The sequence below is a fragment of the Cystoisospora suis genome, assembly GCF_002600585.1.
Source record: "Cystoisospora suis strain Wien I chromosome Unknown contig_72, whole genome shotgun sequence".
In the NCBI taxonomy this organism is placed as follows: Eukaryota; Apicomplexa; class Conoidasida; order Eucoccidiorida; family Sarcocystidae; genus Cystoisospora; species Cystoisospora suis.
This window is the reverse complement of record NW_027152874.1, coordinates 61372-83513: the sequence shown is the minus strand read 5'-3', so window position 1 is coordinate 83513 and position 22142 is coordinate 61372. Positions and strand designations below refer to the sequence as shown.

Here is a 22142-nt window from a genome sequence, read left to right as displayed (position 1 = left end):
GCCCAGCAAAACTAAGTTCCAGCCTTCCAATTCCAGAGTTGGTGTCCGGTGAGAGACAAAAAAACTTGTGCTCTGCGGTGCCACCGCGTCAATCTGTGCTCCTCTGGGCGCGAGAGTCGACGTTCTGCAAGTCCCCTACGTTGGCCGCTTTGGGCATACGGGGGAGTAATGAAACCGAACGGGCCATACCTCAAGGTTCCCCTGACATACTCACGGATAGGGAACTATGCTCCGTGGCTCTCTGAGGGGATGAACACCCTCACGGAGCCACAGCAGTTACGACAGGAGGAAATCTTTCGTTTTCGTTTTCACTAGATGCCGTTTCAAAGCCACCAAGCCTCAGCCGCTCCAGGCGACGCTTGTTGAGCACACCAACATCTGGTCTGCACACGCCTCCCGCCGAGGGGACAACTACCGCCACCGCTCCGCAATACGGGTACCGCTGTCCGAGTCTGTTGACGCGTGGCAGCGAGCCCGACGCTTCGGAGTGCGCTCTTGATCGCCGCAAAGCAGCGTGACGATTGAGCTATTGAGAACTGTTTTTCAGCGTGATCTGGAGGAGCGATGTGACAGCTGTGCAGGAAAGCAAACAGACTCGCAGGTGCCAGCCAAAATGTGTAGCAAGTAGTCGTTAAATTAGGCACACACGCAATCACCCGGTCCGGCTGCAAGACATTTCTCTGTACGTCTGCTCGATGCACCGCCCAGGCGACCCGAGTTCTCGGGCTGCGGGGCAGGTAGACGGAGGAGGAGCCGTGTTTGAGGAGCGACTGTGAGACTCCAGCGAATTCACCTCTTGTAGAAGCAACACCCGAGCACCACGCTAGCAGTGCACGCATTACACCCTCAATCTTTCTCATTACCTCTCGGTCAGCCGTGCATTGTGCGTTGACAGAATGCACCGATCCACCACAACGGTCGACTAAATGTCTCAGGTGCCGCCGTATGGACGCTTCAAGCCCGTACACTCTAAATTTATGTTTGGACTCCCTGCACAGTTTGTGAGGGCTCTTCCCTGGAATACGGTGTGACTCAGACACTCTCAGGCAGGCAAGGAAGCAACTCTCCGTCACCATTTGTGTTGAGCGTACAACGCTCCTCCCTTACGTTGTCTGCAAATGGGACACTTGTTGCTCTGCATCCTCATGATGTTAGCACACTGCAAACGAACACACGGACGCAGGCGTACGCGTTCCATACAGCACAAGGAACGTCCGCAGTTCAGTACAGCCACAGACGCGAGTGCAACGGCCAGTCCTGCCTCATTCGTGTTCAGCCTCGACACCGTGACACACGACGTTCCAATTGCACGGCTGGCGTGAGTTGCCTTTAAGGCATGTATAATGAGACACAAAAAAAAAGCTGTCTCCACGTGGAGTGCGTCTGAGTTTGCGTACACTTATCACCACACAAACTACCAACTGCACGTCGTAAACCCAGCGTCTCAGGAAGTTAACCCGGAGCGCTTCGCGACGTTGGAAGCTCGGCCAGCTACTATGCGACACTGGAGCGGATCACACTATGCGAGGACTGGCTGCGGTGACCGGTGTGTTCACGCTCAAGCACCTCGGTGCCAGGCGCCGAGGTGCTTGAGCGTGAGAGTACGTGCGATATGCTACAAAGCTAAGCATAACGGCGCAACAGTCGGACACGGTTCGTTGACGCTTGTGGAGCTTAAGGCACGCGCTTCACCGAGATTTCACAGAACTCGCGGGATACTCTGCTCTTCTCTGTCCATTCAGAAATTCCGGCGGGGGCAGCACTCCTTCACTGGAGATTTCCCAGACTGCTACACATGGATGATTGAACGAAGTAATGATACGAAGCCAAGAGAAAAAAATCCGTTTCTGCATACACATGCCGCAGCGTGGCTAAGACGCTTGCTGGGGAGTGTAAGCCTTGGGGAGGGCCCCACTTACTCCACTACACAGGCACATGTGCCTGCACGGTAGAACGGCAGTGTTCCTCTCCTCAGCCAAACAGATGACGCATTCTCTGTTCACGACAAAAGATCAAGGCAGAGAATCAGGGCTTTCATTGAAACAGAAGAAACTTGTACGCAAGTACAACAAAAAGTCGACGTGAGACAAAACGCTAACGGAAGCGACCAACTGCACACTTTCACTCTTTTGTGGACACCCGCATGACCACAGAGAGGAAAAGAACACACTTGGGCAAACTGGAAGAGCCAGATGCTACCTATGAGAGTTCCCCCCTATCGCAGGAAAAATAGCCGCAGATACGCCGTGGGTGGGAAGCACGGAACACACCGTTCCTATCGTGCGCATGAAACCAGTGAGAAGAAGCACAGGGAGGGGATACCTTACCTTCCAGCAAGATGGTCACTCTGGTGTGCGTTCGCGCGTTGATCCGTCTCATCGTCTGCGGAAACGCTTTGTCTGCTGCTCGCTGGAGAAGGGAAACACTGCATCTCGGTGCTGTTGCCTCGTTCAATACCGAAAATTTCCTGAACCGCGGCGAAGCATAACAGTTCCGACGTCTCCATTCCATACACAAAACCAGAGCGACCACAGCCCAGTGAACTGGCTCCTGTGTAGATACTGGATCCAGTGACGCGCCCCAAAACATTCAAATTAGTCCCTTTCGCTACACACCGAGAGAGAGAGGTTTCTCTTGTATGCTAGCCGTGGGTGCGAGCTGATGAAATACGACCCACCTGCACCTCGAAGGTTCTGCTTCCGAATTGAATTTTCTGCCTGACCACCGGACAACGCCAGTCGACGGCCCTTTCTTCTTCGGAACTGTCTTTGCCCTCTACAGTGTTGGAGCCTAGAAGAGATGACGCTGAGGCTGATGAGGACCTTCGCGACGTCTTTACGAGTTGCGCGAAAGTATACTGATTTTTCACTGAGGCACCCGGCCCACCGCCGGGCTGCGTGGCAGATGCCAGATCTACCGAGTATAGACAGACAGTTACGGGATAAACGTCGTTATCTTCGTCTTCTTTGTCGCTTTCCAAAATGGCCTGTTGCTGATCGAAGTCTGCAATGAGTAGAGCCTCTGCAAAACAAGCATTCAAAGAAGTGCGGCCGGAATGTCATAGGTCTCCTGGTGGTTGCATGAAGACGACGTCACCTGGGACACTTTTCAAAAGCATAAGAAAGTAGGTGCCCGTTTTCGGCGGTGAACACCGAGCAAGGTGGAGGAAAGAAACCCGGAAAAGACGGCTTGCTGGCAACGTACCTTCGGGAGCCGTGCAGAAGGTTTGACGCATGCCTGAAGGAAGTCGCCGAGGTGGCGTCAAGGGGTATGGCAACCTGGAATTGAACGACGGAGTCCCCGTTACGGGGTCGGTCAAGTGATGTGCGAAGTAGTGTATCGAAACATCAACAGGAGTGGAAGCGTCAAAAGAAAAAGAAAAGAAAAGCCTGTCTGGGAACGACGGGTCCTGTATGGTATGGACACGAAAACAAAGAAGCACGAATCGTAACCTGTTTCTCTCGGGGGACATCAGGTGGGTTGTGCCAGGACAGTTACGGGCCACGCGTAAGAACCGAATGTGCAAGTCGGGGGACAGACAGAAACACAGTAAGGGACAGATGCAGGAAGGATCTAGAAGGGGACGCCAGACGAGGGCGTGTGCGGGGAGGTATTCTGCCAGTCTAACTAAATAAGGAGTAACATAGGATTCACGTTTTCGACGTGTCCTGAAATACCAGCAAGGACACAGTGGCAAGTTCCCAGCTAACCGATTGATTCGCGGATGCGCACACGTGTCTACCGTCTCGAAAATGGAAGAACAGCTTGCAAGAGAAGGCTCTTTCGGCAGTGCCCAGATACATGGCCCATGCAGGCCTCCACTTTGACGAAAAGGAGGTCTCCTGAGAGAGCGCACTACGGCCTTAGATGTCAGCTGTCACTCCTTACAGAGAAGCCACCTCTCTTTGCAGCTACAAGTGTCGACACCGACACTTCTCAGGGACACGTTTAGTTCCAGTCCGAGCTGGACGCGAGAGCAGCTTGTACCGGGCACATCTCGCGAAGACTGTCGCTCTCTGCGGCGCTCGTGCAGTCGCAACACAAGGGAACGTGTGAGGGCTGCTTGCTAGAGTCCATCCTGTTGTACAAGGAGGATGCACAGACACTTGCACGCGTGCAGGATGGATTCCCGGACGGAAGCGACCTATATGTCCGACGCGAGCGAGTTGTGCCTACAGAATACCCGAACACAACAGGCTGATAGGACGAAGTCAGACGAGCTGCACATCCCCCACATCTTGCCCTTGCGGCATGCAGGTGCAGCAGCCAAGAAAACTTCTCTCTCAAAACTACGGATTGTGTTGACGCCTGCGGCGTCAGCTCGGTCGATATTCCCGGGAACGGAATCGGGGGCGGGTTCCACGCTGCGACTGGCCCTTTGCGGACACATTTTGTGTCCGACAGCAACCTTGGGCGCACGACAAGGGAATGCCCAAAAGCCTGACGAGGCATACCTTGTAACACTTAAGAGAGTGCTTGTGCAAGTTCACAGGGTTCTTCACTACGCATGTCTGCTGGACGCTCAGTCGTGGAACCTGTTCGACAGGCGCAGCCGCATCGGCTTGACCGCCAAGGCTGCCGAACCTGGTAGTCGGTGGCTGCGGAAGAAGCGGCGCCGCGGAGGGCCCACCGATGGTATTTCCCCCGAGAGATGGAACGGATATGATCTGCTGAGGCCCGAAGCTAGTACGATTGGCAAGCTCCTGCCGGTCCCTGCTGGCGATACCCCCCATTATACTGTGTACGCGCGCTGTCACACAGCCAAGAGGGACGGAGCATCCAGGTCGACGGCATACAGAATCATTCTTCCAAAATACGACGCCTCACTGCCATCGGTGGAGCAGTCGAACAAAGTAGACCCGCGGTTGGCGACGTTGGCCGAAATGAGCCGACTACCACAATACCCGGCGGAGAAAAAAGACTTCTTGTGCCACCAAAAAAGGCCCAAACTCATCTAAGCAGACGTTTTCAGTAAAAAGCCGCCCCAGCGAGGCGCTCCCGTGGCAACAATGAGTCGAAATGTGCATTTACTAACCGGCCGGGCTAGACGCTGGGACGCTGCGTGGATGCTGAAATAAAGCAGGCACGGCAAAGACTGCGTGCCGTGCAGTGCACAGTCGTAAATGAATCTGTAGGAGCTCTGTATCGACAGCTAACAGCTGAAGCTAGGGGAACACCAAGGGGAACCAGGAGTGCAGCCAGGCGGAAGACTCTTTCGCATTTGAATGTGACTGCATCAAGTGACAGAAACAACAGCTTCTTGACAAGGGACTACCTCAGTCAAAAACAGCATGCAATGTGCTGATTTCTATTATCCCTCTATATTGTTCGCCTGGTGCACCCGGAAGACAATCTGACGAATTGTTACTGCTGGAGGTACACCAGCTTTCCCAACGCTGGCATAGCATGCACGTGCCGCACCCGGAGCACATGCAGCTTGCCGGTTCCTCACAGACTGCCTCCGGGGAGAACGGAGACAGGCAGTTAACTTCCGGCGTAGGACGGCATGATGCGCCCATAGAAGAGTGGAGCTTTGCTAATACGCGGGAAAGTGTGTAGGCTTCAGCCGGGTGGCAAGACCTGCCCAGCGAGAGCTAGAGCTGTTGTGATTGTGTTGCGGTAGCAGCAGGAGGGATGTGGCAGGATCCTGGGAGAGGTAGTGACTCGTGAACCCGAGAAGCAGAGGGGTGAGAAAACCCATCAATTTTCGAATCCGAATAACAAGCAACGCGTTTCGCAGCGGTTTCTGAGATGAGGCGACATCCTATTGCGGCTGGGACTCATGAAAAGCTAAACAAGGTCTGCCTCACTAGGGCGTGAGTCTAGCAAGGGCAGGCCCCCGGGCGTCAGGAAACACCTGCCGAGGTCTCACCCGGGGATCCAAGCTATGAAGGACGGGGTCGCCCCCAATGAATGCAACAGTTGTGTTGGTGTTGGGATCAGAGACAGTAGACAGCAACGCCAAGGAAGCCGGTTATAGCAACCAATCGTCCGAGGCGGGACGCTGCCAGCGACAACAGCACGTGTGTAAGGAGCAAAGAAAAACGAATTACCAGACTTACAGGGTCGGACAGTGACTTCGACTTTTGGTCCTTCTCTTCTTCAGCCCGAACTGAAGTGAGCTGGTTAGAACAACTCCCTCCGTCTTTAACAGAACACCCGCCTTCGCCGTGGCAAAGCTCCAAATCTTTTTTTTTTGTGGTTTTATCACGATCTTTTTTACCACTAGCGGCCCAGCTGCTGCAGATGAGACACTGGGTAGCAGCCTCGGTCGCATAGCCTTTGTACGAGGTTGTACCTTACTGGCGCCTACGACGCTCTACGTAGGTCGAGTACGTCCCGACCGCGCAGCGAACTTCGCCCCCACATCGGCCACTAGGTAGCAATCCCCTGGATGCTCCTGACGAATGCTACAGGCGCGGCCAGCGGTGTAAAATGGGATCACGCACCATTGTCGTGCATCCTCGCTGTGCCGGTGGGAAGACAAAAGAGGAGAAAATGAGACAGCAATGACGGCTATCGCTCCTAGAAATAGTGGACTGGAACTCGACCAGACTATGTTGTGTCCACTTGAACTTCTAAGAGACGTCAGTTGATGATGAAATGACTGCGAAAGCCCCTCTGCAGTTCCGAATCCTCAGCCTGAAACAGAAGAAAAAAACATGGAACAGGAAGTCTCCCTGGGAACACGTGAATATGTGAATCATAATCACGCGCAGGACAGTGAAGCCGCGGGAGGCTGATACATACGGGCAACGAAGTCCGTATATGCTTGATGAGATCGAAGAGCTCCCAAAGAAACGCACACCGTGTGCTGCCCCGGTCTACACGTTTCACAACGGCAAACACCTACACGCGATGATGGGCTAGCTGCAATGGTGTATACCTCGGACCGGCGGGGGGGACAGGGGGGGGAGGAACGTCCCGCCCTTGGAATTGCGTTGATTGGACGCGGAGGAGACTCTCCCACTACAAACATATGCTTGCTTTCAACAAACGGTCGCCGATAACGAAGGTCTTGTGAAATCATGCGTGCCATGCACACACGGCAAACGAACACGCCTAACGACGGGGACTTGCCAGAACCCGTGTCCGCGCCGAGACTCGCCGAGCCCCAAGAAGAGCCTTTCTGACAGTCTCCCCTGCCTGCCATGTACGACGTGCTGTTGTAACACGACGGACTGATTACGTCTGCAATATTCTTGAAGGCAAGGAATTCGCGTGTGTAACTGTGTACACATACATCGGTGTGAAAAACATTTCGACGCGCTGAATCACTGATGTCTCTACCTCACCCGTTTGGCCACATGGCCTGTCATGTCCTTTTCGATAGAGTGCATCTATATACAGTTTCTCCGCAGGTACTAAATCGCGCAGAAAAAGCACAGAGTTAGACAACGCACCTTTTCTCTCTGATCGAGAATGAAAATTATGATGGCTACTACCAGCAAGCAAATGATCGTCGTCTGCAAAAACACACAACAGCACAAGGGAAGGAACCTCATCCTCATCCCTCATCTCTACAAACTCTTACGCATGTATAAGGAGAATGCAAAGCTGTACATGCATCGCTGCATACACATGGACAGAAACGGACCTCAAGAAGCATTCAGCTTCTCACTCTCAACTGAGCCAGGAGGCACGCAGCACGTTTCAAGGTAAATTCCACAATTGTGAGTCATGCGCATGCACGGCTGTAAAAAAATACACTACAGTACACTTGATCGCGCATCAATATCTCCAAACGAAGAGACAAGACACCCTGCAACGCACTCAATCATTACAACAGAATGACAACGATCTTAGTAGCAGATGCTTTCAGACGGGAAAAGGAAGGAGATGCACCACTGACTCATATATATGTTTCCAGAAAGCAGTCGGTCGAAACTCTTTATCTTTCTGACTACTTTCCCTACTATACATACAATCTTTACAGAGCTGTCCCTCAGTCTCTTAAAAATAGGATGCTCAAGCGTGCGTCCCCGACGAACAAGGAAGATTTGGACATGAAGAAAGGTTCTGGCGTTGTCGAGCGCGCACCGGCAACTCAGCTACAGTGCACGAGGAGGAGGACGGAGACACACTCAACGGTCAAACACTTGACCACGCACCTTGATTAGGAGAGGGACGCACGAGGGGAGGGTCTTGTATCACCAAGAACAGAAGAAACAAATGTGCTTGCACAGTTGCCTACCCCTGAACTGCACCGAGCGTGAAAGCCTTACAATGAGAATATATAAGAAATGCTTGGACGGATTAACGGAAAGATCCAACTGCCACGACTGAGGTCTGTACAAGGGCGTAGGAGAGATAAGGACTTGTGAGTTTGGTATCAAGGAAATCCACATGTTGTAGTGAACCTGCGAAGACGAAAACGTACGATCGAACGCAACCATCATAAGAGACGCGGGCAGCCATCAATCGTGTATGCCCCTGGACGTTTCTTCATGCAGCATCAAGAAAACGCCTTCGCCCTACCCCAGATTGTTACTGTCGTATGGTTTAGAAATCAACACGTACTCAAACACAATACATCACGTCCTTTACACGAGAACAGAACCCCTGACTCTGGCGAAAGAACAAAAGTTGACGGTGCTGGAATGTAAGACAGATCAGGAGCGTAAAAGGAAAAAGAAAGAAGAAACCTGTGGGCACGCGCGCAATACCCCGCCAACAGCAGACGGGAGGGAGAGAGCCAGGAAGGAATGCCGGAAAAACATGCAAAGCGAGACGATCGTGAGGAAAACAACCCCTTATTCTCGATCTGTCTCAGGTGTTTGCATGCGCTACTTCGTATTCTTCTCCTTGGCTTTGGGACACTTATAAAGGTAGACGAACAAATGTACGAAGGAGAAGTCGGACACAAACCGTGCCAATCTAAGTACCGTAGAATGAACTTCTCAGTCAAATAGGACCACACTAGTTGGTGTGAGTCGGGTGTAAGGGGGGAAGAACCAAACTTTAGAAGCCATCAGCGTGGTTAAGACACGCATCACACTTGACTGTTCGTCCGTCTTTTTGCGTGTAAGGAACCAGACAAACACACCTGGTCCCTTTGGGTACAACTCACGGCATCTTTTTAGTAGGGTGCGACTGACTGACATGCATAGCCGGCGACGGAGCTTGTCGCTGCAGGGAGACGGTTCCTTCAGCTTACTGAGACTCTCTCAAACAACCAACCGCCAAGAAGTAAAGCAGCGGTGACAAGAACATACTTGAGAGGAGATCGGCATTCCCGCGTAAAATTCCTCAATGTAATTGTTTGTACGACCAAGACCGAAGAGGGCGAAGGGAAGTTGCAGGGGAGAGTGAGCGGACTGGCTCATTTGCGCAGCTGTACGTAACGCAACAATGACTCGATCGCCATACATCGACTTTACCGCGTGAAAAAATCACGGGAACTACGCAGACTGTCTCGACTAACCTGACTTGAAAATATCCGCTACCATAACACATGCAGTAAAAAGTATACTAACTCCGGTGATTCTGGTTCGCCACTTGCGAAAAATACACTCTGTCGAACCCGTACGGATACGCGACCGCATCCTGTGACCCGCCAATACACGGGCGTATCGACTTGTTGAACTACATATATACAGATATGTAGACACAAGAGGAGAGACAGGCCACGCCGTCAGTGAACGAGCGTGTCAGCTGCCCTGATCGACTTCTCCCCCGTCCTTAGAATACTCAGCTTGCTTCTTTCCACACGATTCTCGTACAAATGGTGAAGCAACCTGTCCAGCACGATGAATGGCGAAAACGGAGGAAGCCACCTTGGCGTTGCCTGATACGGTCTTCACTAGTTCGATAAGACAGGATGTACAAAAAAGAAATCCCCCCGCTACAATAGAACAGACGAGGCCAGCAAAGAAAAGAAAGAGAGATGTTCGTCTGTACCTGCCCGTGCAGTCTTTATTCCATTCAAATCGGTCACGGTGAGCTTGAAGCAAGGCCCTAGGACGGAACATAAACATGTGAATGGAGATGCGCGCGAACATGCCCACGTAGAGGCATACACGAAGAACGCAAACGCGCTTAAATGTAAGCTGGCACACCCCCGTTCACTCATCTATACATGGGCTCACAGTGGCTTTGCAGCACCACAGACAATCAGTAAGTGATGCACAAGCGGGGCGTTGTAGTCGTTTCGAAGACATCAACCGCATGTGTACGGAAAGGAAATGAAGAAGAAATCCCGGACAGAAAAGACCTCTGTCTCAGAAACGGCCTACAGGCTTCACAGCGTGTGTATGGTTGGACAGATGCACTTACACGTGCGGGACGGCTGGACATACTAACCCCAGGCTTTCAAACCCTGACAACGCCAAAACCACGTTCCAACCTCTCCGGCGTTCTCCGCGTGTGGTGTTTTACAAGGGGTAATCCGTCTAAGGTATATCTCCTGCTGGTTCGCGTTCCTGCCCAAACTAAATAGTTAGGAAAAAGAACTGGAACCCGGTATCTTCACTGGAGAAAGTGAGACGCCTACCCACCGTCGCTTTTGAAATACCTCTAACGTTCTCTCTTTTCCTGTAGTCCTACCAAAAGATCCGGTCTTGTCATCGAAACTGACGCTGCTACTCTAAATATGCGACACGTCTTTCGGTCTGCCTTCTTTATTTCTCTCACCTCTTCCAGCGACTCCGTAAGGAGGTAGAATATCTTTGACCATGAGCCTTTGTAGAAGAGAAGCAGGAGATTTCGGTGCTTCTTTCTCTTTTTCTCCTTGTTCTTCATCTTCTTCTCCTACTCCCTTTTGGTTGAGCCGTTCTGGCCCGTCTCCTTGTCCCGTCATCCCGGGTGAAAAAGACGGAGAGGAAACTGTTGGTGCCCACGGTGCGCTGCGAGCTTCTCTAGCTGTAAGTAGCGACAAAGAGACAGTGCCATCGAGGTCTCTATATCCCACATAACTGTACCGTAACGTGAACACGTACTTTTTGCATTCTCCGTCCGAATTCATGCAAGGCGTCGCGGTCTACTTTAACTGTGACGCGCTCTACACCAGAGACCTGCCGTTCAGGGTGTACCACCCGGAAACCAAGACCAGAAAGATACAACCATTCACCCGCGGCAAGAAGGACTCCAAATGCACCACTACTACGTAAGCCCGGACCGACTCCCCACGTAGATGTGGGGACCGATTACCATTACACATGACAGACAAAAACACAGATACAACCGACACATCAATGAAGAAAGAAGCCGTCCGAGGCATTGGTCATACTGAATTTCGCAGCTGGGTGTGCATGCTTTCAGTCCCTTCACCCTCTCTTTACACTTGTCGAGAATCTCACGTTGGGCTGCGCCCACTTGGCATGATGAAAACACGCGAAACTCTACCCAGAAGGGTCCCTATACGGCCACGCATGTCTATGCATATGGAAGGCCCTTGGACGGCCAGACAAAGCTACAAGAAAACATGACACATCGCACTGAGTTGGCAAAAATCTAACTGCCGAGGAAGATATCCCTTCTCTCAATCTACCTACGCGTCAGAGCCGTAGCTTTGAGGAAGCGGGGATCACTATCAGAAGTCCGGAGATAAGCTCGACTGCTGTCGAATGGAGAGGTCGACGGGGTAGGAGGGCGAGGTTGTCCCATGCAGAAAGCATCGAGACTTCCCTGTAAACGTCATATATAGACATGACACATACCCTCATTGTGTTACACACATGGAGTTTCGCCTCACTACACCATAATGATTCGGCCGTCTGTCGGCAGAACGAAACACGCAGGTGTTGTCTGTTCATGTGCTGCGTCAGCTCAAGTACTGAAGGTCACAAACCCTGTCTAAAACGCGAGACAAGTACCAGAGTCAATCTCCTCGGTGGAACTATGGGACATCCGCTCCCTTCAAAAGCGGCTTCTTCACAACCATACAAACGACAACAGTCTATAGAAATACAAAACGAAGAGGTACGAAACTCCAGGTCACGAAAGCACAGCTAGCTACCTGGACATAAGTATCTCTCTGTCTATGTACGCATGCACAGACACATATGGCGGCATCAACTATGTGAATGTACATCGGCGCCGGCTAGCGACGCCCGCATGAGAGTCTTCGAACATTCACACAGACAGCTGTCTATTCATCAGTCTGCTTGCACACACATATATACCTGCAGCAGTTACGCTGCTTCACAACCTGCACCAGCAAAAGGTACATGATACTTACATCTTCAAAAAGATCAAAAAACGCGATCTGATCAAAAAGGAGTACCCCTCCACCGTCGGTGTTTTCCTGGGGCGAAAATTCATGAGCAAGTTCGAATGTTCGGAGAAGAGAGTTTCCTGAGCTGTCCTAGAAAGGGACAGCAAAGAAGGGACGCATTCGCAGCCCGCTTTGGTCATACACTCGACAGAAATTTTCTTTCGCTCTCCTCTCTGTATTGTGATTTCAAACTACTTGGACGCATACATGCTTATACAGTTGAGCATGTAATTTGCGTTCACCACGTGTGATTCGCCTTCAGCTCAGCTTCCTGGGCACAGTAGAAGCCAGAGAAAGGTGACACCTGTGCATCCAGCTAGCTAACCCCGTTGCACGATGCATGCCTTCTTTGGTTTACGTACTTGGAGAAGAAGAACAACACCCCCAGAGACGATGTGGAGTTTGAGGTATATATACTAAGCGGACAGCAGGAGGTACACAAGCTGAGTCAAGAAGAGACATTCGAATCTACATCTCTTTCCAACTCTTCCTGGTCGCTTCTTTTACCTCCCTTACTTACACCTGGAACGTAAGAAGAGCATCTACGAGAGATTTTCTTGTGTTTAGGAGAGCAACCCTACAAGCAGTCTCTTACTTTGGCAGGTACATTCAAGTACAGTCGAGCCGTCCTGTAGCCTCCGTTGCGAACTCCTATGAAGGCGAGATCAGGATACCCATCGCCATTCCAGTCTCCTACCTGTAACAGCAAGAAACGAGGTCAAGAAGATGGTGTGTGAATGGTGAGAACCGCGAAGGGGGGAAGCAGATGGGAGAACTTTACATGGTTTTCCGTGTAAGCCACATAAACACCGATGTGCAGCCGTGGATAAACAAGTTCACCTTCTATTCTAACTGCCTCCACATACACGAGGTTAGAACAACATTCTGTCATGTCTGGCTTCGGAGTCGGTTCTGGCTTACCTATCTCAATTACCCGGACAACGTCACTTTCTCTATCTCCTACAGTCACTCACAGGCACGAATGCTCTCTTTTAGCCTCTTTTCGAAGGAACCATCTTCACGTCAGGTCACATCGCCGCTGCACATCAGTCGGTTCCATGCAGAATCGTAGATACAATTATAAATCATGCACTACACAAACGTACAGATACAGGGCCGCTTTTAGGTTGTATAGCTGTTATCCTGTTTTGTACGTGAACGTGTTTACGAGGCGTATCAGGCAGAGCCGCCAAAAGTGGTCTCGTAGGACCGCGCGGATTCTTCGAAAGACGACTTGAAAGGCTCCGTCTCGGCTAGCCCGCTTCCAACTCTGTCCGCCCTTCGTAAGAGTAGATAACGCTTCTGACGTACACTCCTAGGAATCTGTGTATGGAAGCGAACTATCGTAGCGGCACACAGTCTTCGAATCGTACATTGGAAAAAATCTCCCTACACATCCAAGGGGGACCATATGAAGTGCAGTAAGGTCTATGTATACATGACTTAATGTACGTATGTGAATACGCGTATATACTTCTAGGTCTACAGAGCCAGAATGCACATGCGCTTACGAAATATGTCTAATTTGCTGAGGTCTTTATACTCAGCATTCCCTGATATAAACGCATATCCGTATCTCTAAAACGCGGTCGACGTACACCGAAGTAGTCGAAATAAAACAGTATGCAAGTTCTTAATCAACATACGCGTAGTGTTGCTGGATGGTCCCGATCTCCGTAGAAATGAACCTTCGGGTCTGGATCAACATCTGCGACAGTAAAGTTTCCCGTATCTGAAAAGGAAAACGAAAAGGCGCACGAGACAAAGAAACCGAGACTCTCCTGTTCCGGAAGAACTCAAAAGATACCATCAAGTACGCAGACCAGGCACATTATCTATCTACATGTCGGAAGTACTTACGTTTAGGCCGAACAGAGCGTATACATCTGCATACAGCCCACAACAAACCGAGCGACTGTAAAGTGAAAAAAGCACCTGACTTTGCATACAGGAATGACACAGGATGCCAGGCAGATTACATATATATATATGTAGAAAACTGCAGGGATGTCGGGAATCTTTATTTGCGAAGAAACAGAATGCAGAAACCCATCCGCGAGACAAAGACACGCCCGGAAGAGACGACCACTGAGTGTGAAGACAAGTGAGATACAGAGTTCGGGTAAGACAGCAGGTAAGTGTTTATACACTTCTAAGTGAATAAGAACGGAGACTTACTTTCCCCATGCAGAGAAGGGACAGTGAAGTTTGAGAAACTACAAAGATTGCTGGCTGATTTGCATGGTCCACGATGCTCTTCAGGGAGAGACCAGAATGATGGGCACAAGCCAGGCTGTTCATTGGCTGAGAAGGAAAACACACACCACCTCACCTCAGCCAGGACTAAGAAAAAAACGAGAAGGATACTGACTGTCTGAAAGACGTGAGAAGAACATATCCAGTTTCCTTGAAGAAAGAGGTGCTACTTCCAACACATGGCCAAACAAACCGTCATCCGTAGGAAGAGGACGAATACGTTTTTCTTCGATTCGGCTATAGCAAGCTACACCAACGTATGGAGACAGAAGAACATGCGATGAAGTGCGTGTGACGAGAAATGTGTGTGGAACCACAAAGTGGAAAAACGAAAGGTGTAGACCTGGGAAAGACAACAACGTCCTTTACAAAAGAAAAGAAAAGTTGCCATAGCGCTGCTTTCGTCTTACATACGGCTCCGGCAGACACAGAAAACATATATCAAGAGAGTTCGTTCTTCCGCAATACTCGAGGGGTTTGCGAACCTGCCCTGATGAAATACCATGTAGGCCGTCACGTAGGCTACGGACTTTCCTTCAGGAAAGTAGCAGGAGAAGATAGAGACGAAGGAAGGAAGTCTTGAGGACCACACACAAAAATACGAGATAAGGCTGAAGAAAGGAAGAGGGAGTATCCTTCCTTACGCGCGAAGACGATCTTGTCGGAGCCAACGCAACAGAAGTTGCAGACCTCCGATCTCGTGCATGTAGGGATCACCAAATCGAGAGACCCTGAAAAAGTAAAGCACAAGACCGTGCGTGGTCCAATCAAGAAAAATACACTTGGATCTCTCTAGCAGTCAAACCGCCTTCTTTGCGAACTCCTTCTTCTCGTCCTGAAAAAGAAAACACTTCCCTTACGGACCCGTCCACCCCATATACAGACTCACTGGTTTGATACAAACAGAGAGAAGAAGAGATGCGCTGGTAGGTTTTCTGACTTAGGAGAGGAAGGCCAGACGAGATCTTTTTCGGCGTTATGCATGTTTCTTGAGTCTCCCTTCACACTACCCGCAGATATACGTAGAACTGCACAGAGACCCCGAAGAACACATGAGTAGACACGTACGAATGGATGCGCAAAAGTGACACACTAGTAGATGCATGGCACCGGGGCAGCTCGGGCAGGAAAGAAGCACACGCTGGCTGTACCGGACGGAGAGAGCAGCGGAGAGCACACGAAGATCTCTCAGACAAAGAAAACATGTATTGGCTGCTGCTCCGTAGTGTACGGTTCTTCATTCTCAGCTAGAGAGCCAAAGGACGGGCTTACCATCTGCATTGAAGTCCGCAAATGAGATCTGACCGGCATTAGGAGGGAGTTCTATACTAGCCCCTTCGTGGTCCCGGGTATAGCGCGCACGATCCAACTCTCGATCATAGCGACTAATCCAGACCTCCAGAAAAGTTTGAGATGGTGGCGGAGAAGAGGAAGACGAAGGAAAGGAGTTTAGTGTCGAGTTAGAAGGGGAGGGGGGAAGTTCAACTTGCTGCGTGTAGAGTAAAGGAAGACAGAAGGATGAGAAGAGAATCGATGCATACGGAAAAACATAGAAGTGAACTTCTTGAGAAAGAGTGCCGGGAAAGCGGAAACGTCAAACCCCCAATAACCGTGAGGGGACACACGTATACGCGTATACATGTGCAAGCGTTGATTCTACCCTTTCTCTGAGATGTATGGTTGTATGTTCGTTGTCAAACATATACAGACAGGTACGGAGTTCAGTGTGAGACACTCTGGAGATCAAGAAGAAAGCAGACAGACAACATGACAAAGGAAGCTCACACACACATACATACACATAAGCCATAGAGGGCTATCCGTGTAGAGATGAAGGGGGAGCAGTGGACCTCGGTAAATAAGCACACACCCTAAGCTTCCTGGTTGAATGCCATAGACCCCATGTCTTTCATACGTACCTCGCTGTAGAAAGCCACCCCGTCCAACATGTTCGCGTAAAGCCATGCGTGAACAGGTGGGCGAACCCAGATTAGAAACGCTTCTCTCTCAACAAGAATCACAGCAGGTTGAAGACACAGAGAGAAAGAGAGAGTGGTAAAGGAGAAAAGCAAGAGTGAGCAAAGAAAGTGAAGTCTGAGCAACTTACGAAAACAAGGTCAGGCCTACAATCGCCGTTTATATCAAGAAACGCACTGCTATGAGGCGTAACGATCCTTCCAAAGTTTTCCTTTTTTTCTTCCTCTTCTGGATTTTCGATCCACTGACTCAGATCTTTCCACAAGACCGGTAAGAACGGTGAAGGAGGCAGAGACGTTTTTCTTATTTCTTTTGCTCGCTCTTTCGGAGTTTCCTTCTTTTGTGAAGGAGAAGAAGACGACGCATCAGTGGTTTTGTCTTCACCTTCAAATGAAGTCTTCTTACTCGTTTGCACCTCCTTCTGATCAGAAGGCCTGCTAGAGTTGAGAACTTCTCTTGCTTCATCGGGCCTCTTTCCATTCCCTTCCATCTGCTCCTCTATTTCTTCCTCCCTCTCGTGAAGATGCGTGTCGTGCTTACCAAGCTCAGCGAGTCTCCTGTGGCCACGATGAACTTTTGTCTTCTTCTTGACGGCAGGAATGGACGAAGAAGAAAGAGGAACGTCTTCGTCTTCCATATAGTTGTAAGCATCACTGAGGTCTCCTTTTTTGGTTCCCGGGCGGCTCAGCCATACAAAGCGACGTGGAGGAGATGGACGTCTTTTGGGAGCTTTGTCTGTGGACGTAGGCTTCGCGGGATTCGCATTCGCATCAGAGAGGGAAGAAATCTCATTGACCGCAGAAGAAAAAGAAAATGACGGAAGCTGAACAAGTAAGTCGGGGCTTCCATCCATTGTAATATCCGCGACAAGGGGATGGATCGAAGAAAAACGAAGAAGAGGAAGAACTCTCAAATCTTCTCTCAACTTGGATCTTGCTTCCCCGGTGCTATTTTCTCCTTGACGCACGTTACCGCCCCATACACGTACACCCTGAACTACAACACCTTCTTCCTCTTCTTCTTTGGCTTCATCGTCTGCTTCTTCTCTGTCGCCATCGGATTTCTCTCCTTTAAGACTTTGTCCTTTCCCCTCCTCTTCGTCGTTCCCGACAGACAACAGAAACCTCTCTGGCGCTCTTCCTCTTTGTAGAGTTACCTCCACTCTGCCTTCATTGTCTCCCTCCATGAGCATTGCCAGTCTACGGCGGTCTCTTTCTCTCTCAGAGGGGGTTGGGAGAGGAGAAAGAGTAGACGACGATGACTCCGACCAAGAGGACGGAGAAGCGGAAGATGACGAAGGGGCCGCCGCAGATTCAGGAGTCTGGTGTATTTGCGTCGCTTCTTCACGTTGCGGTGTAGATACACTCCTCGGCCGATCCCCAGCAGGAGAAAGCACGACCGACGCGTCTTTTTCCTCTTGAACATCCATCTTAGCCCTTTCCCGTAACGCCTTCTCTTCCTCCAGTTTTCGTTGTCTTTCTCGACTCTCTCTTTTTCGTTTCTTCGCATTCATTCGCCTTTTTCGTCTCTCATCTCTCCGTGCTTTAAGGACTCCTAAGAGATCATCGACACTCGAGATAGAATCCCAGACTCGTTCTAATACACCATCGATTCTCTGGACAAAAGCCACAAGATAGAAATGCTTACCCTCAACTCGATATTCGTTGCCTTCGTGCTGACTCAAACCCCCCTCCCCCAGTGTAAGGCCACTCCGTTCTTTCTCTCCTCTCTTTTCTTCACTATTTTGTAGTTTTTCACGACTGCCTTCCCCCTGCTGTTTTTCTAGGGGCTTTGCTTCATCTCCTTCTTGCCTCTTTTGCGTGGCCTCCGCTCCAGCATCACTACCATCTCCGAAGGAGGGTGGAATCTTTCTCTCCTCCGTCCTTTTTCTCTCCTCCTGCTCTTCATCCTCGTCCTCTTCTATCTCCGTGGCATCCTTTTCGAAGAGTTCAACAAGTGCTTCACCCTCACTTCGAGCCTTGAGGATACGTGAAGTATCATCTACAGTACAGACAGCAACGATATCTGTTCTTCCATCTCCGTTCCAATCGAGGGAGATTAACGACTCCACAGTATCGGGAACTTCCGTCTTACCGAAGAAGCCGAATGAACCTTCTCCTGCATTCCATGTGTACACACTAATGAAAGTATCAGAGCGGGGAGTTGTCAGGCCCCCGTCTTGCCTGTCATGGACGAGACTTGCTACAACATCCTTTGTTCCCTGTCCTACCTTGTTTCCCTGAACGTCCGCAAGATAAGCTTTCTGGTAACCTGACCAATATGAAAAGAAACCTTCCTTATACTCCTTGACGTTCTCAGACGAAGAGGAAGGAGACGAAGAAGAATCTTTTTTCGTAGACGGATTACGCGAAATAAAGATCATGTCAATATGAGAGTCACCATTGAAATCCGCGAATTCAGCTAGCTCTCCCTTCCATCCTTGCTCTCCTGCTCCTCCTCCGCCTTGTTTCAACTTAGCAGTGCTGCTGCCCATCCGGTTAGAACCAAGTTCTGGAAGCTCTTTCACTGAACCGTTTGTAGGTACACCAGAAGAATCGGAGGATGATCGAGAAACTGAGGAGGAAGTCCCATCAGAAAACGAGCCACCTCCTTGTTTTGATGACCCCCATCTCTCCTTACCTCCATCACTTATCTCGACAGAATCTCCCCGGGACGTCGAGGAATATGGTGACTCTCTTTGCGAAGTAGCACTAACAAGCGGCTTATACGATGTGAACGATGGCAAAGACGAGGCTTTCTTTGTGAGTGCATTGCCACTTGCTTGATTCTTATCGTGTTCTCCTTTGTCGGATCGCCCCCTTCCAATTCCCGCAGAAGGAGAAGATGCCTTATCTAGCTCAGAGGGTGAAAGGTGACCAGGTACGAGGGAGTCTTCTTGACTGGATTCTAGACCAGCCGAACTCTTATTGAGACTTTCTTCTTTCTGAAATACAGCGCCAGTTATATCACTTCTGTTTCCACTCTGTTCCAAGCTTGTTCCAGACGAGGAAGACGATGATGATGAGAGTGATGCAGCGAGAGACGAAAAGAATTTGAACGGAGAAAAGCGAGGAAAGAGACTATCATCCTGTGAACTGAGTGAGTTTTGGGACGGCCTCGTTCCAAATGTCAAATCTTTATTGTTCGCAGAGTGTCTTCTCTTATCATCGTCGTCAGGGTAGGCGGCAGCCGCTGAGTGTCCTTGAGCCCGGACGGCCTCCAGTCGCAGTTGCGATGGAGATTTAGGAGGAGGAGCGGGGACAAGCGGAGTTTGCGTGTTTGCGGCTGCCCCTTGTTCTGCTCCTTTCAATCCGTCTTTCGTCTTCTGTTGGGCTTCAAGAGACTGAGAACGTTGTAGAGCCGAGTTCGGTGAACTCCTGGGGTCCAAGGCGAACAGGCTAGGTAGGCCCGTGATAGAGGTACCACCGACATCTCCCTCATTTTTCCCTGGAATAAAACCTGTCGCACTGTAGACGTCCTCGAGGGCTCCAAAGAGGGGAGAAGAAGACGAGGAAGAAGATTGTTGCTGTTGAAGCGTGAGGTCAATAAGAAATGAAGAGAAAGGATTAACAACAAAGGAAACAAAAAGGACGAGAGATAGAAGAAGAATCAAACACAGAGCAAATGGACGATTTCCTCGGGTATGAGGATGACGAGAGGACCGTGAGGAAACAGCTCTGTGCTGACGATGAGAAGACACACTACCAAACTCACTATGGGGACTTGAAGAGAGAGACGATGTGGCTTTGTTCTTACCCGGAGAAGATGAACTTTGGGAAGGACCCGGAGAGGAAGACACGGAAGAACTCTTCGACGGAGCATATCTCTTCTTCTTCTCTGATTCAGAGCTCTGAGAGGCTGGAGAGTCAGCTGGCTGCCCGGAGGTAGCTACTGCCACGGAAGACAGGGGAGGAGAAGGAGATATACGCATTGTAATAGTAGAAGACGGGGGGGTACCGGCATGCCTTGTGTTTTGCGGGCGTATCCTCTGTGACGATGAGAGAGTCGATAAGACGGAAGTAGGAGACCATCGACGTGAGGGTTTCTCTGCTTCCAAGGCGGGTCCGCAAGTTTTACTTGAATAAACGCTGAAACAAGACGAGCTGAAAGGTGGCGAAGAAGAAGCGAAGGAGCCCAATTTTGCCAAGGGGACATCTCTAGTGTCTCCCTCCTCTTCCCCCTCTCGATGATGAGGATAGGGGTGTAAGGCAACCATCGAGGGCCTTGTAGAGATGAAAGAAAAAATGAACCTCTACAAAGTCACCTGTCCGTTTATCACTGCTCATCACGCCTCCCACGTATATCACCATGCTAGAGTCTTTTATACTCGCTGAATCTCGAGTCGCTTTCTCGTAGTCTACCGGTGCGAGGAAAAGAGCCGAAGTCGGGATATCACCGCGCCGAGCAGGAATCGCAGACACAAAGAAGTGTGGAACTATTGAGGTACATGTCACCCTGCCCACAACTCCAAAGACGCATAGACGCATACTCATGGATAAGAAGTACAAACAGACTTAACGGCAAACGAGAGAACAAGGTGAAGCTCGCGAGTTTCAGGAGATTCTATTGCACAAGAACAGGAGCCTTCTTAAAATCAGCTAGAGGCGTCCGAGCTTGGAGCAACAATTGTAAAACATGGACACGGCAAACTCCATCCCTGGAAACATCAGAAGGTCTCCTCCGGGATCCCTACTATAGTTCTTCTCCTGAGGGGCCATCAGCGCCCCCGCCTTGTCTGCTTGCACAGGAAAGTCAAAACAGAGAAAGCAAAGGCCCGAAAGAACACAAACGCCCACAGGAGGTCAGAAAAGCACCCGGGGAGGCGAAAACTCTCCTGGAAGACCCGTTCCTAGAACGCCGGGGTAAGGAGACAACAAATGTCCTTTGAGAGACTCAAAAAAGTGAGTAAACGGCGTGGTGAACCCCCAGCTTTCAAGGCGAGAAGGCGGAGTCTACCACAGGAAGAGAGGAGACAAACACGGCGAAGTTGATCCTGGACACAGATCTGCGCGACTTTTACGAGCAAGCGCTTCTATGTTAAATAAAAATGACTGGAAAGAAAAGAAAATGGGGACAACAGTAGAAAAGGCGGAAACTTGAGGCAGAAGCGAAGAACGACTAAGACTCTTGCTCATGAGTGCGCCTACGGAAACCAGGAGAAACTTTCCCAGTAAGTGGAAAAAGAGGAGACAAGGAAAAAAAACGAAGAAAAGACTAAAAGAAGAGAGCCACTACGCAGGCCTAGTTCTGTTTTTGCATTTCCCGTGCATGCGCGGCTAAAGAAAGTTGTACTCAAAAAAATTCGAAAAATCCTGGAGAAGAATTACAGGCCCTCTTTGCTTGAACCTCGGAATGTGGTGGCTGGACTAAAACGCTTTGCATATAATACAATACTCGCAGGACCACGCCCGGCATAGAGATAATAGCACATACCACAGAGTTGAACTCAACTTCTAGCTGTGACGTGCCGAAGATCAGCTGTCGATCGCTATTTTATTAGGCTCCACCTAGCATTCAGATGTTCATCTTAGCTTCGTAGTCTAGTTCTCTCACTGAGTACAGCTAATGCTCTCAGCGTCTTGCTGCTCGGCAGTGTTGCACTCGGGCGTCTCAGCAAGTCCGTAGCTCCCGTGTCTGAATGACGCGGCATTACTGCGAGTTTGTCTCGTCACTTGTGACGCTGGCGAAATTCGAA

The 22142-nt window shown here is 50.2% G+C and overlaps 2 protein-coding genes across 2 annotated transcripts; both read right to left on the bottom strand.

Moving 5' to 3' along the window:
• Positions 1-364: 364 nt before the first annotated feature.
• On the bottom strand, positions 365-5335 carry CSUI_000153 (ring zinc finger protein). Its single transcript, XM_068060387.1, has 7 exons — positions 4455-5335; positions 3205-3409; positions 2678-3021; positions 2328-2467; positions 1920-1995; positions 1108-1159; positions 365-573 (listed from the first exon to the last, which is right to left on the bottom strand). The coding sequence occupies exons 1-7, from the start codon at positions 4731-4733 to the stop codon at positions 527-529; spliced, it is 1143 nt and encodes a 380-aa protein (XP_067927620.1). The 5' UTR covers positions 4734-5335; the 3' UTR covers positions 365-526.
• A 438-nt stretch (positions 5336-5773) lies between these two features.
• Positions 5774-21834, bottom strand: CSUI_000152 (fg-gap repeat-containing protein). Its single transcript, XM_068060386.1, has 13 exons — positions 16578-21834; positions 15743-15959; positions 15115-15201; positions 14393-14518; positions 13861-13946; positions 12810-12911; positions 12179-12304; positions 11493-11625; positions 10633-10860; positions 9216-9334; positions 8226-8360; positions 7404-7466; positions 5774-6642 (listed from the first exon to the last, which is right to left on the bottom strand). Exons 1-13 carry the CDS (start codon positions 20661-20663, stop codon positions 6589-6591), a joined length of 5562 nt encoding a protein of 1853 aa, XP_067927619.1. The 5' UTR covers positions 20664-21834; the 3' UTR covers positions 5774-6588.
• Between the last annotated feature and the right edge of the window lie 308 nt (positions 21835-22142).